We start from the raw sequence: 18,561 nt of genomic DNA on the forward strand, positions 1-18,561 counted from the left end.
TTATTTTTGTTTTATTTTTTATTATCTGTAGTGCCAGTACTTTCCAATTTACCAGGAAAGGTTTCTTCAGACCAAAAGTAACAAGGAACTGTTAATGGAAATTCTTTCAGCAGGAACTAAAAGTAAACTTTGGAAATACAAACTTTTTCTGAGTTTGGGCTGTGTCTTTTCCTTACACAAAAAACACACTTGCTTCTAACTTCTTCTCAGTTACTAGTTACCAAAACTTTTAAAAATTATTTTAAAAATTTTATTATTTTACTGGATAGTGGAAAACTATCAGTTTTACAATTTGCTTTTTCAAATACATGCCAACTACTAAAATAACAGTAATCTATTTTACTTTTAAGTGAAACACTATTACGTTATGCACTGCCTGTGTAAGTAGCTGTCATTATTCCAGCAATGTATTATTTCTGCATTATAGTTGCTTTAAGCATGACCATTTTCTCATTGTATGAAAATACTTCTTTTTTTTTTTTTTAATTAGAAACAATTTTTGCTTCACTTAGAGTTAAACTTATGAATATAATATTTTATTAGAAATATTTAAGTTAGAATTAACTAATTATGGCTTGGTACAAAGAAATGTCTGGCTTTACTATTTACCAAGCAAAATCACAAAAGAAATATATTATCTTGTTGCTTTTATGATGATGATCCCACACTGAAATTGTCAGCTTAATTCAAAGTACCATTATTTCAAGAGGGTTTTGTGATTCCCATTCTGTTAGTAAATATGTTTTTCCCTAATAAACTTTTCAAGATCTGTATCTATGATAAACTTTTAACCAGTATGAGGAATGGTCAGAAGCCAGACATTGGACCAGTATCTCATTTCCTGTCTTCTCAGGTGTTAGCTTGTTTGAAAAAAATAATAAATGTTTGTAGCACTAACATTATTTTTGCTTGGTTTGTATGGGTCTTGTTTAACTTGTTTCCTTATCAAGACTCTAATGTGAATCACTAAGAACACAATCCAGACTGTGCACATGAGTCTGAGGTGGTAACCACAGTGTTTTCTATTATATATCATCTCTTACATGTAAAAGCAAGAAAGGGAGTAAATACCTTGTGGTTTTAGAGTACAGAACATTGTTGGACTTCAGATTCCAAGAACATAAGGATCATAAATCTTACATGCAAAGTATCATGCTAGAATTTTCAGTGTAAAATATCTGTTTAAATTGTCATAGCATAAATTAAATCAACAGAACTATAGATACAATTGTTGGATTTGGTTTAAGAAATCTTAGGAGCCTTCTGTTCAGGGTTCAATATGTTATTTTTTTTTCATTTAGGATGAAGTTTTCATACCGTCAATTATTGCTTAGTCTTCTCTAATTTGATTATGCTGCGTATACATCATCTTCTCCAGTATCTTACCTTTAAATCCATTCATTGTCTAAAATGTAATTGACTCATCTTACTTTCAACAAAATGCTTACATGAGACTCCTATATCTAAACCTTTCTCATTCTTTGTTTTTAGTCTTATTGGCCTTGCAAACTGGAAACATTTTCTTGTGCTTCTCAGTACTCTATCTAGGGGTTTCTAATCAAGTACTTATGAAACCATTGTGTCCTTCAGTCCTTCATTGTGTCCTGCATGTGTTAGTTTGCTTTACCTTGAAAACTTCCAATTCACATTGGCTTTTCAACGTATAAATTAAATGTTTCACCTCAACTTTGATAGAACATAGATGCTTTCAATACCTTTACTCATTATCTGTTAAGTATGTTCATTAATCAACATTTCCTATTTTAAATAAAAATGTATTATTCTGACACATGTGATTATGGTCTCCTAGCAACTTTCTGAAACTAGTCCTTTTAATTTCAATGGATCTGAAACCAGAAAAGAATGAAGATAGTCTTAATTCTGTATGTGGTTTAATCCTTTTCTCCATGTGGTATAACTTTAATTTATTAAAAGAGTTGATATCTGCAATTTCATTGGACTAATGATAAAGTATAGCATTAAGCCTTCATTCTACATGTCAGTGCAAGCTATACCACAGAAAGAAAAATCTCTTCCCACATATTCAGTTGGAGTCTGCAGTTAGCAGGCTGATTGTTTTTCAGACAGAAAGCTCCAGCAACGCATCTTAAAGGAAAAACTTAATTCAATAGGAGTTTTCAATACCTCAGTAAGAATCAACCTACTTCATTTTATGTGCTGCTTTCCTCAACTCCAACAGGCTGCATGAAGTAACTCTTGTCCCCAGTTGCCAAGTGCCTTCCCTTTTCTCAAGTCTTAAGCTTTTGTCTCAAATTACTTCCTCTTTTTATTTCTGTACATTTGTCTATTGCTTCTTTCTCCTGAACCATATTTTTATGTCCTGCCACAGCTCATTCTTAGAAAACTGTGTAAATTCTTCTCCTTAGGTGTTTGATCTTACAATGTCTGGCACCCTGGAAGACTGCTGCACTGCTTTCAGATGAACAGGAAAGTTTATGATGTTACAACAGTAGATCCTAAAAACTACAGTTAATAAACCACCTTACATGTAGGTACGCATGTATATATATACATTCATAAGAAGAAATCCATTCCTCATTACTGACAGTGTGCAATTTCTCAGTCTTTACCACACTAATTTAAGACTGACCAGTTCTCTTTGTTTTGGTTGGCACTTACTTCATTGCTTTATCTCAATGTATACACAAGGAATGCAGACTTAATGCCAACATCAATGTTCATCCTTTCTATATATATCTAAGCTATCAATCTGGAAGTGAGCTAAGCTGAGAGGAATACAGAGACATTGTCCAAGTATCAGAGATCAAGAAAGCTAAAGCCCAAACGGAATTGAATCTGGCCAGGGATGCCAAAGGCATTTAGGCAGAAGGGCTTTAAAAGAAGTACTGAATTGCCTTGGTCTTTACCAGCAAGACTGGCCCTCAGGAATCCCCAGGCCCCAGAGACCAGACTGGAAGGCTAGAGGAATTAAGATGTTCCCTTGGTGGAAGAGGATCATGTTAAGGATTACTTAAGAAAACTAGACTTTCACAAGTCTGTGGGCTCAGATGGGACAGAAACACGAGTACTGACAGAACTAGCAGATGTGATTGTGAGGCCACTCTATATCTTTGCTTGATTGTGGCAACTGAGCGAAGTGCCTGAAGAATGGAGGAAAGCAACTGTCACTCCTATATTCAAGGACAAGAAGGAGGACCCAGGGAACTACAGGCTGGTTAGGCTCACCTTGATCCCTGGGAAGTGATGGAACAGCTAATCCTGGAAAACACTTCCAGGCACATGAAGAATGAAGGGGGAACACTGGATGTTGTCTTCCTGGACTTCAGTAAGGCCTTTGGCACTGTCCTTCATAAGGTCCTAAGATCTCCCTTTAGAAGTTCTTGAAATATGGTCTGGATGAGCAGACAGTGAGGTTGATTAAAAACTGGCTGAACAGCCAGGCCCAGAGTGTGGTGGTCAGTGGCACAAGGTCTAGTTGGAGGTCAATAATTAGCAGAGTACCCCAAGGTTCAATACTGGGTCCCACCCTGTATAACATCTTCATTAATGATCTGGACAATGAGGTAGAGTGTACCTTCAGTAAATTCACAGATGACAAAAAACAGACTCATCAGAGGGCTGCACAGCCATCCAAAGCAATCTTGATAGGTTGGACAGGTGGACTGGCAGGAACATCATGAAGTTTGGAAAGGGAAAGTGCAAAGTCCTGCAACTCAGGGAGAACAACCCCAGGCACCAATACATGTTGCCAACTACCTAGATGGAAAGCAGTTCTACAGAAAGTTCTAGGAATTCTAGGAGTTCTGGAGGACATGAAGTTGAACATGAATCAGCAAAGTGTCCTTGCTGCTAAGAAGACTAAAATTATTATTGTCTGCATTAGGCAAAGTATCACCAAAAGGCCAAGGGAGGTGATCCTTATCACTGGTGAGAGCACCTGGAGTACTGTGCCTATTTCTGCTCCCTCCTCACCCACGTATAGTTTTACATAGGCATACAGGACAAATTTTTGAGCGTTCTGAAGGAGTAAGAGACTATGATTAGAGCTTTAGTATGTACTCAAACTTTTATTGTTATAGCCTGAAAAGGACAAATACAGGTAGCTCAAGTGCACTGTCCTCTAGAAGGTATGCCACATTTCAACAGATAGTCAATGTCTTGGTTCTGTGTGGTTTGGAGCCAGAAATAAGGTTGGAAAGAAAGAACGTAGGAGCTGGTCACACTTAAGATCAGTCTAGGTATTGAGCAGGCCAGAACTTATGTTCCTGTACTAACCAGGGTTTCAGGTTGGATAGGGATGGGCAGATGATTTCTGTAGCATTGTTCTTAGCAAGTCGTATGGATTTTATCTTGGAAACATGGACAACTCTTCTGCTTATTCATACAGTCACAGGGAAACCACACAGGGATTCTGCCTTGGAAAAAAGGTGAACAGGAGAAGCAATAAGAAAGCAGAGCATATTTTCAGTTTCATTTGCAGGATCAGAGACGCCAAAGTTGAAGCTGATGTTCCCTTTATGACTCCCTAAGTTCTAAGTAAGTCCATTTCTATGGGGGTTAGTATAAGAAGGCAGCATGTATCATCTGTCTACTTTTCTCTATTATTGAGACCAGTTACAGTGCAAAACCTGTGAGCATAGTTACAATACATGTGAAGTGTATACCTTGCCAAATATATGTGAAATGACTTAAAAAAGAAAGGTCTGTGGTTGTTTCTATTTATATGTGTAAAGTTATAATGGGGAAAAATGGTGAATTAACCAGCATAGATGGTGACTGTGCTGTGCCACCTGGCCACAGCAACAGAAAATGCAAGGTCCTGATAGGTTCAGTTTGCTAGCATAGACATAGTGTAACTGTTCTATCTGCTGAAATCCTAAATCTGCTCAGGTCAACAAAACTCAGCTGGATCAGTATTTTGCTGTTTTCTCAGTCTTTTGAAAATTAGATTTCTCTCTTAGGACTTTCACCAATATTTTCAATATCAAATTATATATTATTTTTGTGAATACTGATGCAAGATTGGATCTTGCTCTGTAATTAGTTCTGTGATTTACAATGTTTGGCGAAGTGTTCTTTCATGCTGTGTTAAGAATAGTAGCTATGGAGAAAACAAAATGGGAAATAGCTGTGAAGGCTTACATAATTCTGTAGTACCACATTTAAAGTAATAATGGCTTTCACTGATGAAGACAGACAATTAATTTATATCTGTTGTTGTTGTTTGTTTGTTTCTCTTTCCTTTGGTAAGGACCTGATTCCATATAAAACTAAAGAGCTTTGAAAGACATATCAAGACCACCAGAACAAGTGGTGGTCAATGGCTCTGTGTCCAGGTGGAGGCCAGTGACCAGTGGAGTCCCTCAGAGGTCTGTCCTGGGACAGGTACTGTTTAATAATTGATAATCTTTATCAGTGACATAGGCAATAGGAGTGAGTGCACCCTCAGCAAATTTGCAGATGACACCAACTTGAGTGGTGCAGTCGATACAACAAAGGAAGGGATGTCATCCAAGGTGATCTGGACAAGCTTGAAAAGTGGGCCCACATGAACCTAATGAGGCTCAACAAGTCGAAGTGCAAGGTGCTGCACCTGGGTCAGTGCAATCCCATATATGAGTATAGACTGGATGGAGAACTTGTTGAATGAAGGCCTGCAGAGAAGAACTTTAGGCGTCTGGTAGACAAAAAGCTTGACATGAGCCAGCAATGCATGCGTGCAACCCAGAAGGTCAACTGCATCCTGGGCTGCATCAATAGAGGCATGGTCAGCAGGCTGAGGGAGATGATTGTCCCCCTATACTCTGCCCTTGTGAGGCTCCACTTGGAGTGTTTCATCCAGGTGTGGGACACCCAGCACAAGAACAATGTGGATCTCTTACAGCAGGTCCAGTGGAGGGCCATGAAGTTGATCAGAAGGCTGGAACACCTCTTCTATAAAGAAAGGGTGAGAGAGGTGGGGATGTTCATCCTGAAGAAGAAAAGACTCCAGGGTGAGCTTATTGCAGCTTTTTGCTCAGGCAATGACAGAACAAGGGAGAATGGTTTAAACTAAAAGGGGAGATTTAGATTGGAAATTAGGAGGAAGTTCTTCACTCAGAGGGTGGCGAGGCACTGGAACAGGTTGCCCAGAGAAGTTATAGATACTCCAGACCTGGAGGTGTTCAAGATCAGGTTGAACAACGCCCTGAATATACCCTTTATTGGACTTAATGGTGAAATTCATTCTCCTTACTGGAAAATAATTATTTTTACTTCCTACTGTCTGCCTGCCTGGTTTCTCTGTTTCAGACGTTCCCACCCCATTTTCATTTTCACCTGAACATATTCTTTCCTTTATCTCCTTACTCTCCTCCAGCTATCAGAACTGAATTTGGTGTCAACATAATTTAATGTTATGGAAACACAGTAGGCTGGATCCTGTATGCCACACAGAATAGAATTAAATTCTGTGTTGGTGCAGCCTCACCTTGAGTACTGTGTGTGATTTTGGGTACCACAGTGGCCAAGGACATAAGAAGGACATAAAACTATTACAGTGTCCCCAAAGGAGGGCTATGAAGATGGTGAAAGGTCTAGAGGGCAAGACGTATAAGGAGCAGCTAAGTTCCCTTGGTTTGTTCAGCCCAGAGCAGAGCAGGCTGAGGGGAGGCCTCACGGCGGCCTGCAGCTCCTTCACAAGGGGAGTGGAGGGGCAGGTGCTGAGCTCTGCTCTCTGGGGACAGCGACAGGACCTGAGGGAATGGCATGGAACTTGGACAGAGGAGCGAGGGTCAGGCTGGGTGTTGGGAAAATGTTCTACACCAAGAGGGTGCTTGGGCACTGGAACAGGCTGCCTAGGGCAGTGGCCACAGCACTGAGCCTGATGGAGTTCAAGAAGTGTTTGGATAATGCACTCAGACACATGGTTTGGTTTTGGGGTGGTCCAGTACAGAGCGAGTTGGACTCAGTGATCCTTGTAAGTCCCTTCCAACTGAGGGTGTTCATGATTCTATGATTCTACACTGAATGGCATGATTTTGCAAAGAGTAGTTTTCAGGGTCATCCTTTTTTTCTGAGATAAACCAGAATTGAACCAGTAGTTAATTAATTCTGTCTTTTGAAGTATTCTATTGCGTTATTTAATACATTACTAGACTCCTAGACTAGAGGTTTAAGAAAGAAGTGAAGGAGGAAAGGACAGAAGTAGGGAGGGAGGAAAGAAAGACAGCTTTGTAAGACAGGTACATTTTGTTTAACCTCAAAGAAAGATTTTTCTCTCCTGCAAGCTACTCACTTACTTGCTACGGAATAAGCATAGTAGGTAAGTTGATAGCCTGTATAGCAATGGAAAGAATGGCAAGCTGATTACTTTATGGTTATTTCACAAAACTGATGAGACAGCAAATGATATTCAATCCTATTAAAAAGACTAAGCACAGCCTTTTTTTCCCCTTCTCTTCTTTTCTTTCTTTACAAAAATAAACAAATAAAAAAATATCCTGCATTCCTTGCACTAGGATTGAATGATATGATTCTACAATTCAGGGAGTCTGGAAATTACAGAACATCTGCAATGAAATTGGTTTTCTGTGGAAAACTGATGAATCACTTACTGCCAATGACTGGAAGGAAAAGTACTTGTTTATGCCCTTATGTAATGAATTTTTATGAGGTGAAGTTTGCTGTTTATAAAAAAATATACTTTCAGTTGCTGTAGATGTGAAATAATAGAATTCTGAATTTAGACCAACATATTACTAAAATGACAGTCACTAGCAGAATATCATCTGCTTATAAAATGCCAAAAGAGAGCTTTTACTTCTGTAATAGAATTAAAATTTCCATCCATCCTTTAAAAGAAAAAATAACAGGGACTGTAATAACACTGTTGTCTGTTAACATACCTTTAAGAAGAATAATTTCTTCAAGTAAAAATTCTTCTGCTTCAAGAATTAGATCTGAAATGCAGAAGAAAATTTGCTTGTGAGCAATCTTGCTCACATTTCAAATTTCAAAACCAGTTTTCTCTCTTAATCATTGTCAATCAAGTACCTGCTCTTCTTTGCATGCCCCTTCTCTTGTACTTACTGGGTTTGCATGTAAGATATGTTGACTTTCAGAGTCTCACTTTCTTCTTTCTGTGAGTAACGTCTTGCCTATGGGAGAAAATTGCAATTCTGAAGAAACTGTTCTGAGAATGACAAAAGATAAAGTACCAATCAGTTCTAAAAAATAAACAATAACAAAACCAAAAATCACTAGGTCTCTTTTAAGCAAGAATTAAATACCTGGGGGATTAGAACTGATCATTGTGAAAAATGCAAAAAACTACTTTTTACTGTCAAATGTGTCCAGACTGTTGTATATCTACCATTAGTGGCTCTATTTTTGATAAATTAACAGATTGTATTTTATTTTATTTTTATTTTTTGGTAGCTTGAGATAATTTCAGTAAAAGATGTCACTGCTTGAATGTGATTTCTTTTTTGATCCTGCCAAATATTTCCAGGAATAACTGGAGTGATTAGAAATGTACAGATACATATTTTTAATGATGAAAACACTTTGCATTTCTTTAGCAAAAGCTGTATTTGCTATACAAGTGAAAAACTTCAAGTGCTATTTTCTTTAGAATTCTTCACTTGTCTGACATCTATATTGGTTTTCAAGTATTGCTAATGTACCACACTTTCTTGGATCTATTTATATTTTTATGAAGATGAGTCTTAGTGGCACTGAGTAATGGCACAATAAGTAACCTTCATTCCTTTGTGCTTTACCTTTCAAATCATTACACACTGCCTGCCGTTGCTGATATCAGTGACAGGGATTGTGAAAAGAGTGAAATTGAAAAGGCATGCTGCAGGTCCATCTATGCCTTCTGCTAGCAAACCTGGAGACAGCTGGCCTGAGCATGACTTAACTTACTGTTTTCCACAGTGTATGCAATAGAAGCTTTGCAACTTGGCTAATTGTCCATCTCATCCTTGTGTTTGCAGCATGCTCTGACCATTCAAAGACTGGTTTTGTAGGAGAAATATTACTCACTGCATGGGACCATTATGTATATAGAATGAACAGCAGTGACTGCAAAAGCTTTTGCATGGAAAAGGCACTCTTTGATATCCTCATGTCATTTATCCTGAAGCCACTGCTCTATATAGCTCTGATTCCTGTGTCCAATACCCCTCGCTGCCTCTAGTCTGTCCCTGTTCTGATCTTTTGGGATAATATTGAACAAATCAGAGATGGTTCATTAGCATCATGAATACTACTCTGAAGTGATGGTAATTATTGACTTTCTGAATCTATCTTTGAAAAATCCTTTGAACCAATTGACTTTATTATGTGGGGCAATCCACAGGATCCAGTCTTAGGCATAAGCCTTTATCGAAGGAGCCTGGAGTTAGGATTTATCAATAAATATGTTGTCCACATCACGTAGGCTTTTGCTAATTACAGAGACTGTTTTGTAGATATGACTGGCTGTGGTGGTCATTAATATAAGAAACTCTTACCTAATTGAGTACAGAGACTGACAATTTTTCATCAATTCAAAAGCATTTTCATAAAAGCTTAATCAGCTTCTGTTTCTGTGTCATGAACACTGCTTCTAATGCCTTCTTAAAAAGGGTCATGGATTTTTTTTCAGAATAATGGGTCTCGTTGCATATTCAGTCAGATGTTCAATTCACGTCGTAAGATGGAGATCTCCAGTAACAGACTGGGTACTGACATCCAGAATGCCAAACATGTTGTTGTATCATACACAACCTTAAGCAGAGGTACAAAAACCAAGGTGGGTTCCAGAGAATGAAACAAATCACTGCCTGGCCCTGGCAGATGCCCTGTATCACTCACTATGCATGTATGTGTAGTCCTCTGGTCCTGGACTCGAATCCCCTCACAAGTATCTTCTGTTTGAATGCCATCTACTTGGTGACATTGCCAGGCTTATGCTAGATCCTGCCACGGAAGTGGGCTCCCTTGGAATGCTACTAGGACTGCAGTAAGAATTTTAAGTGAATGCTTTGGTAGCAACAACATGAAAAAACCTTTTGGGAGGGTGAAGGAAGATGGTTGTGATCTACTTAATCAGTTCCACCTGGAAATGAATAAGGTATGAAGCATCATTTTAAAACTGCTCCTTGGTATGTTGGTTACAAGTGCTGTGCTCAGACTACAATAATTTTATTACTAGAAGTAAGTGACCATGTGTCGTGGTTTAACCTGGCCGGCAGCTAAACACCACACAGCCATTCACTCCCCCTCCCCCCTCCCTCTCTGGGATGGGGGAGAGAAATGGGAAAGTGAAGCCTGTGAGTTGAGATAAAGACAGTTTATTAAGCAGGAAAATAACAATAACAGTAATAATAAAAATAATAATAGTACTACTAATATTAATGTATACAAAACAAGTGATGCACAATGCAATTGCTCACCACCCGCTGACCGATGCCCAGCCTAACCCTGAGCAGTCCGGCCCCCTCACCCCAGCTAGCCACCCCTATATATTGTTTAGCATGATGTCAGATGGTATGGAATACCCCTCTGGCCAGTTTGGGTCAGCTGTCCTGGGCCCGTCCCCTCCCAGCTCCTGCTGCAACCCCAGCCTGCCTGTTGGAAGGACAGAGTGAGAAGCTGAGATGTCCTTGGCTTGGTGTAAGCACTGCTCTGCAACAATTAAAACATCGGCGTGTTATCAGCACTCTTCTCATCCTAAGCCAAAACATAGCATTCTACCAGCTACTAAGAAGAAAATTAACTCTGTTCTAACTGAAACCAGGACACCATGAGCTTTACTGCCTAACATGGCAGCAAGCAAATGACTCTATCCTGTATGTGTAGCCACGTCACAGTATTTTCTTCTTAGTACAAGCCAAGACAGCTTCCTAACAAGCACACAGTGAAGTAGAAAATACAATTAGTCTACTCAAAAGGGAAGTTGTTAAAAAAAAATCAGTTAAATTTTTTCATTTGCAACCTAAAATAGTAGAAATTATTTTTAAATGAACTGTAACTATAAACTGTTTTCCCTCTTGGCATTTTGGTCTCATAAATGCTAAGTATGAAATGGTGTAACAGTCAAACCATCAAATAGGGATGATAACTACCTCTCTTAAAAAAAAAAAAAGAAAAAAAGCCAACTTGGTTTTCATAAGAATGATGCAACCCAGACATCAATAGCAGTTATATCCTCAAATAAGGACATTCCTCAGTTTGGACCATATTTAGGAAATATATTTCTTCCAATGTTTTTACTGTCTTTCCACCATTTTGTCCAGACCACTGTCCTCTACAACATCTCACATGTATGGAAAGATAAATAGATGGTTTCAGGTAATGCAGAAATGGGATTCTATCCCTGTCATCTCTTTTACAGCATACTGGAACCTCTGATTTTAAGTCTTACATAGTACTTAAATTTGAGATCTCTTTTACAGCATACAGAGTACACAGAGTTGTGATTTGTGGAAGCAAGGAATCAGCATTCTCCACTTCCTTTCTTCTAAATACCCCCAAAAACATACCTTATGACAATTGGTATTTCTCATTCAAATCAAAGCACATTAAGTATTTTCTAACATGTTTATTAATTAGTCTTCACTTTTTTTTTTATTTATTTCTGATATATTGAAAATGTTCATGTAGCACGCAAGACCTACAACAGATAACAACAAATAAAACTGTTAATACAGGCTTGTTACTCATATCCAAGACTCGGTAAGCTTGGTAAGAGTTCTGGTTATATAGCTTTCTTAAATTCTAGGCATTGATCCTTTTCACTGTTGCATATATAACTGTTCAGAAGTACATTCTCATGGTAGGTGAACACTAAAAGCCTTTAGTTTAGAGAAGATGATTGAAAAGATTAACATTCCAAAATAAAGTTTTTTCTTTCTGTTGCAGGAAGCATCAGTAAATTTATCTTGGTCCATCGCTGCATTACTTTTTCCTGAAAATACAATGCTTATGAGGACAAGTTATCCATGCAATTAGTATATAAAATTAATTATCCTTTGATTAGTCTACAAATTATTATTTTTTCTGTCATCTCTTCAGTTAAAATTTTTCCGCAGCTTACACATTACAAGATACACAAAACATAAATGAAGTAAAAAAAACAAACAAAAAAACAACACTATGTTATAAGAAAGCTGCTGAGTATTGAGTTTGTCATCATAAAATGCTACCCTAAAAGCAAATGATTATTGAATATGCAACTTGAAATTCTGGTCTCAGCAATCAGAGTTCTGGCTACAACAGACCAAAGGTATCACCAAACGGTGACAGCTGGGGGCAGGGAGCAGGGCAGAGAGGAAGATGTCGGTTAAAGAACAAAACCAAACCAAAACAAACACCAAAAACCAACAACAAAATGAACCATCCTCTTCCCAAACCTTCTAATTCTAAGAGATGTTTGGTACTTGCTTACTCGCATTGAAAATATAAGAACTAAAGCCACTCTGAAGTGTGGACACACACTGCCATTACTTTGTATAGAATATTTGCATCTCCAAATGCAAACAAAAATACCCTACAGTGCATGACATGACACTAAATACCTTAAGTCTTTTCGAGACAGCCAACTGGCTGAACACCGGACTAATTATACATAGTTCAAAAACAGTTTAAATAGCACATATGAAATTTACAAATATACAATAGAAAGTGAATATGGTTAAGGTAACATTCTCCTGTATCACAGCTCTCCATTTTATTCATGTGGAAGGTTACCTTTATTATGATTACTAATCAGTCTCTTATTTTTAAAGTAGATTTAAGTGTTCTCCTATCTTCAATAAGGATTATGAAAACAATTGACTAAATACATCTGTAGCTTTCACAGAATATATTAAGTTCCCATTAGTGAAATTAAAATTATTCCTCTGTAATATTCTGAACTTATGAGGTTCTGAAATGTATGCATTTGGAGCCAAGGACTAAAAGTAAGGTTCTGGATTCTGCAAGGACAGTTCTAGAGGGAGCCAAGAACTAACCGTTTTCTGGCAGGTATCTACCTATACACCAAAACCAAATCTAAGAATCTTCAAATATGAAAAACAGAAGTAGCCTTATTAATCCCTGGAAAAGCAGCTAAGAGTCTGAAAATATTTTGAGTTATTCTTACTAGACTTTGGATCCTCAGCAACCAGTACAGAAGAAACACTTCAGAACAATGTTGAAGATACCAAACTGGATGTCAAATCTGTTGGCCTTGTAAGAAAAAGAATTTCAGACAGTTTGCATTACCTTATCCATACCATAAGAGACAGACTACAAACGTTATCAGTGCTGCAGGTTACAAAGCTAACACGCTGATGATCAGGTACTACAGAAGTAGGCCAATGCTTTGCTATTATAATCCATCATCAGTTAATTATCAAAGGTTCCACTCCATAAGAAAAACAGGGCAGCCAACAGCAGTATTCCAGAGTAAGCAGTGGTATAGTTCTGTACAACATAAGTACAAAATTTCTAGAAACGGGTATAGTACTGAATCTGTAACTGGGTTGAAAAATAGACTATACTTGGTACTAGGATTTGCACCTGTGTGAAGCTGCAAGAGATAAAACAAACCTTTGGAAACTTGTACAGCTTAGTTAAGTAAGTCAAAGCGCAGAATGGACAGAGGTAGAGCAAATAAGGAAGAAAACATTATTTAAATATTCAGGGAAAGGCAACATTACTGAACAGGAAAGAAGTTAACTCTTAATTAAGAAGAACATAACACCTAAAGGAGTCCAATATAGAAAATCTGGGCACTTTTGACACAATACTGCACTGTGACTTCAGAAGGACTGAAGAGTCCACAGAAAACAAAGGTCTGCTATGATTATAACCTATGAACACTGGATTTTGGATGTGTATATATTTTAATTAATAAGGACAGTTGAGGGGAGAGGTAGCCAGAATACTGATAATCCTTTCCGGAGACCACTGTCAAGTTGAGGCTGCTATTACATTTCTTTGGGAAGATCTATTAAATAACGTGCAGGGATAACTGATACAGAATCATCACTTCAGCACTAACTAGTGGATATTCTCCAACAGACTTACTAGCTTTGATACTTCTAATAAGGACATATTGGTACCTCATGGTTCAAATAGCAACTGCGAATAGCAGAAATTTGGCAGGCTGCTGATACACACTGACAAATTATATATTACAGTACACAGTATCTGGAAGCAGTTGCTCTGAAGTCTCTGTTGACTCAGAGAATAGTAGCGAAATTAATGAATTTTTGGGCTGCCCAAAGATACTTACGATCTTACTAACTTTAATTGCATCAGATGAAAGCATTATGTGTCACTCTAAAGATCAAAAAACAGAATTTAAGATCTTCAAACAAATAGACTGGTGGGTTGTTTTAATCAGACACTGAAGAATGTAATAAACCATTTTGTAAAAGGAGATCAAAGGTATGCGTCAGTTGTTACTATACTATTTTGGGGACTGATTATTGATGATAGCCTATCAAGAACCTAGTCATCATAAAGTGATTTACTTGGTTGAACTGTATAAGATTTTGCAAATTTGATTTAAGAGCCAGAGTACGATAAAATGTGTTTGTGTGTTAATGAGACACTTATGGGTAAGACTTTCTGTTAAAGAAAAATAATGCAATTTTGAAAAAAATAATATACTCTATAAAACCAAGTCAAAGACTAAATGGATGAAGCATTAAACAAGGGAATAAAAACATCACAAAGCTGAAAGAGAAAAACAAATTTTAATAGCCCAAAACAGGAACAATTACCCAATTTTCAGTACATTTACACACATATCTGGTTTGATCTCTTTTCTCTGTGGTAGCGAGTGAGTGAGGTATGGAACCTCACGGAGGTTTTCTCTGTTAGTGAGGTTTGGAACCCACCATCACCACTCCAAATAAAGAGTGGCAAGTCCCAAAGACAGCATCTTGAGAGCAAACTGTATTCTCCAAAGTATCTGATTTAGAATAATGCATGTTGCCTCAGGTAGCTTCTGCATCCCAGTGGGTTTGTGTCCCTCAGCTTCATAGGAAAGAAACGGGAGGTGGTCATACATACATCACTGAAGATCCCAGACACATTGGTGTGTGAGAAAATGAGTTTTGTCATCTGATGAAGAACTAGAAGGTGTATTTTGATCAGGAGATGGTTATATCTCCTGCAGGCACAAGTTAATTTTTTGTCTGTTGACCAGACAGATCACTTAAAAGGTTATTCTTCTCTTACAAATAGACCATATGTCCTGTTATGATGGCTGAATCTGATGACAACTATTAATAATCTGCTGAGATAAGACTTCGTCTTACACCTTTCCTTCCTTCACACTTCCTTCACACATGGATCATCACACTGAGAATTCAGATTTTAAATATTCAAAAATAAATCTATTCTTTAGGTGTAATTAGGATGACTTTCACATAAAATCTACTAGTTATGTTGGTAACAGAAGAAGATTTTACAAGGTTGAAAAAATCTACAAAGTGGCTAAAAACTTATTCATCATCTTCTCATCTATCCCTAAGGGAAGAGTATATAGCATGAAGTTATGAAGCGGTGCGCTGCCAGACCATGGATCTAAGAAGATACTTGACAACATAGGGATACCAAACTGGGATCAAATAGTCTGAGAGAACAAAAGTGCTGGTGAAGTCTGTTCTTTTCCTTCCTTCAGATGGGCAAATTGACACTGTTATTCAGTAAAAAAATATAATACCAGCAAAGACAAACGTTACAAGAAACTACAGAATCTCCAAAACTTTTAAGATGTTTATAGTAATTTCTGACTTTTTTTTCCCATTCAACTCTACTATAGTATTTCACGTGCAGTATAAAACCAAAGCAACTTCCCTATCAGGCATGAAATTCTGTCATTTCAATTTTATATTTCAATGGTTGAAGACTGTGTACCTCCGAGCCACACTTAGGACATGTAAAATACATATCAAATAAATAGTTACTTTTAATACAATAGTAACAAAAAACATGCAAACAGCCTATGGTATGCGGCATAGTAGGCCATTCCCCACACAATGAACATTCCTTGCAGTGAACTGCTAATGTGTTTTCATTATTAGGAAGACTTGCCATAGGCAAACACCACGAAGAAATTTTGAGTTTCAGTTTCTGTACATTAATGAGTGGCAGCAGGTAGATCAGAAATTCAGCGAAACCATGCCATAAGAGCTCCCTGTTCATGTATTCAAATCCTACCTGACGAACACTTTGTGGCTTGCAAAAAACTGACCTAATTCCTAGAATGCGTTCTGTAAGTGTTGCAAATGTTCCTTTCTGAAGAAAAATCAGAAAATTTACAAGTCCACACAGTTTAAGAAGTCCAGCTCCAAAGTTAAGGTAATACTTGATTTTACAGAAGGACTGTAGTTGACGATTGCTAAATAAATCATAACATCTTTCTTCCAACCATCTTCCACCAACAGTGAAAATAAGATACCATAACTTCTGGTGTTTGCTCAGAGGCTGGTATTTTTCTGTCTGAGATAAATTATTCTTGTACTGAATATTCAGAATAGCCTGTCCCACAGTTGCATTCTTAGAATAGATAGTGAATCTCCACAGTAAAAGCCATAGAAATGCTTTTAATTCTGGTTCAATATGAGACAGCACTCCTGGTTTAAATCCATGAAAACAGCTGGTAAACTGGGACCACACTAGTTGTTCCAAGGCTTTGTTTAGTTCAAGAGCATCGAGTTGACTTATTCTAAGCACAGGACTCACACTCTTTTCATTTCCAACGCTGGAGGACATTTCTTCAGGAAAAAAACAACACAACTTTCTAGAAATAAACACAAATAGATTTTAGTGTAACAGAGCATTTCCTATTTTCATTCTTATTACAGATAACAAAATTGTAATATACCAGCAATAAACAATAAATAACAAATGCTTCTTTAGATATTGTTATATTATCAGGAATTACTACGAGTCCCTTCAGCAAGCTTTACATAGACAGTATAAAATTGGCTCTGAAAAGCGCTTGTATTAGACTATTTTTCAAAAATAGTAACACTTTTACTTGGTTATATAGAAGTATGTAACCTGTTTCAAATATTCAAAAAACTTCACATATTTCACATTTCACTATTCACTATTCTCATTTCATATTCACATTGTGTAAATTAAAAAACAAAAAAAAAATCCTGGGCACAACTGTTACACTCAACTGGATCCTAAAATGGAAGAACCCTGTAAAACTGTAAAATTGTTTATGAAAAAACATGAAAATGAGCAGAAAAAAATCCAGAAGAGAACAGTGGGGTGGATAGAAAACACTGTTCCAATTATAATTCAGTAGTTGCAGCTGAAAGTAAAAATCTTATCAATATAAAAAAAATGTACAGATTACATACAGAAAAATATAGAAGAAAATTAAGGCAAGAATGATAAAACCTGCTAAATAAAGGCAGCTTAGTTTAGGGAAGAATCATTATAGGTGATTAAAGAAATATTCAGCCATCAATTATCATACAGCACATCACTAAAGCCAGAATATATTTTCCAGAGTCTTAGACAGGTGCAGAATTGTACTACTTATACTCCTTAAATATTAAATTTCCTAGCAAGATCCTAGCAAGACTAATGCCTACTAGAAACCTCAACAAACATATACTCTTCATGTTTGAGCATTACAGAAAAAAAAAATCAAAAAATTGTTCAGCTTAAATGTCATCATATCTGAAATTCTCTAAGAAAATAAATGTCATAAATTGTAAGAGCAAAATACGGATAACATTTTCACAATGCAAAAACTGTGTGATTTTTTTTTTTTATTTATTATTATTGTTCAGAAAAAAGACAACAAAGGGATTTATGGAAAGGGGCATATTTCAGGTAGTGGGCAACATATTTCAATTTCTGAATCAGACTGTGTAACAGATGAGGGACAGCCTTTTGGAGAAGGTACAGAAAAAATGCTTGCAATTTATATGAGGAAAGCCTGCTCTAACACAAAATCACTTTGAATATAAGTTGCTAGATAGGACCCCAGATATGAATGGTTGCTCATGATATTAAGAATACTAAAAAAGTCCTCCAAACCAATAATGCCACCCTGAAACACTGTGCACCAAAAGTTTTAAAGCCCAGTATGAAATATTATTTATTTGTACCATGTGTACTGTTTTCTGTACCTACAGAAGTATGACCTGTAATTGGTCATGTCTGTAAGGAAAATACTGTGCAAAGCTCATAGGAAATATGATTTCATTCTTATTGTATGCTATGCAATGCTAATTTCCAATTAACCATGACTGGCTACAAGGATAGGGCATGGAATAACTCCACTTTGTTTCTTTTAACTCTTCCTTCCTCATTAACAAGTAAAATATGAGTAAAGCCACCCCCTCTGGACAAACTGAGGTTCCCACCAGGTTGACACCCACCAGCCTGACAAGACAGTAAACAAGGGCATACCAAGCCTGTCTCACTTGCACTTCCACCTTTTCTGTAGTAAGCACTGAGGCACAGGAAGTTTGTCTGGAAAGCACTACCCAAAAACTTATCTCCTCCACTTTGTGATCACAAGATCAATATGGACCCTAATCTATCTCCCTATATCTCTTCATTAACAGTAGCTCCAATGAA

At 37.2% G+C, this 18,561-nt stretch overlaps 1 protein-coding gene across 8 annotated transcripts in view; it reads right to left on the bottom strand.

The window, feature by feature from the left end:
- Positions 1-18,561, bottom strand: part of PEX2 (peroxisomal biogenesis factor 2) — a 55,163-nt gene that overhangs the window by 19,511 nt on the left and 17,091 nt on the right. For 7 of the 8 annotated variants that reach the window (XM_068672136.1, XM_068672141.1, XM_068672140.1 and 4 more), the window contains one exon: positions 14,681-16,753. In XM_068672136.1, coding sequence (XP_068528237.1) covers positions 15,811-16,725 — 915 coding nt within the window. In that variant the 5' untranslated portion in view covers positions 16,726-16,753 and the 3' untranslated portion in view covers positions 14,681-15,810. Of the gene's footprint in view, positions 1-7,868; positions 7,923-8,052; positions 8,156-14,680; positions 16,754-18,561 lie in introns of those variants that run through there. The other variant, XR_011093066.1, reaches the window with a different exon arrangement.

The sequence above is a fragment of the Anas acuta genome, chromosome 2, assembly GCF_963932015.1.
Source record: "Anas acuta chromosome 2, bAnaAcu1.1, whole genome shotgun sequence".
Lineage (NCBI taxonomy): Eukaryota > Metazoa > Chordata > Aves > Anseriformes > Anatidae > Anas > Anas acuta.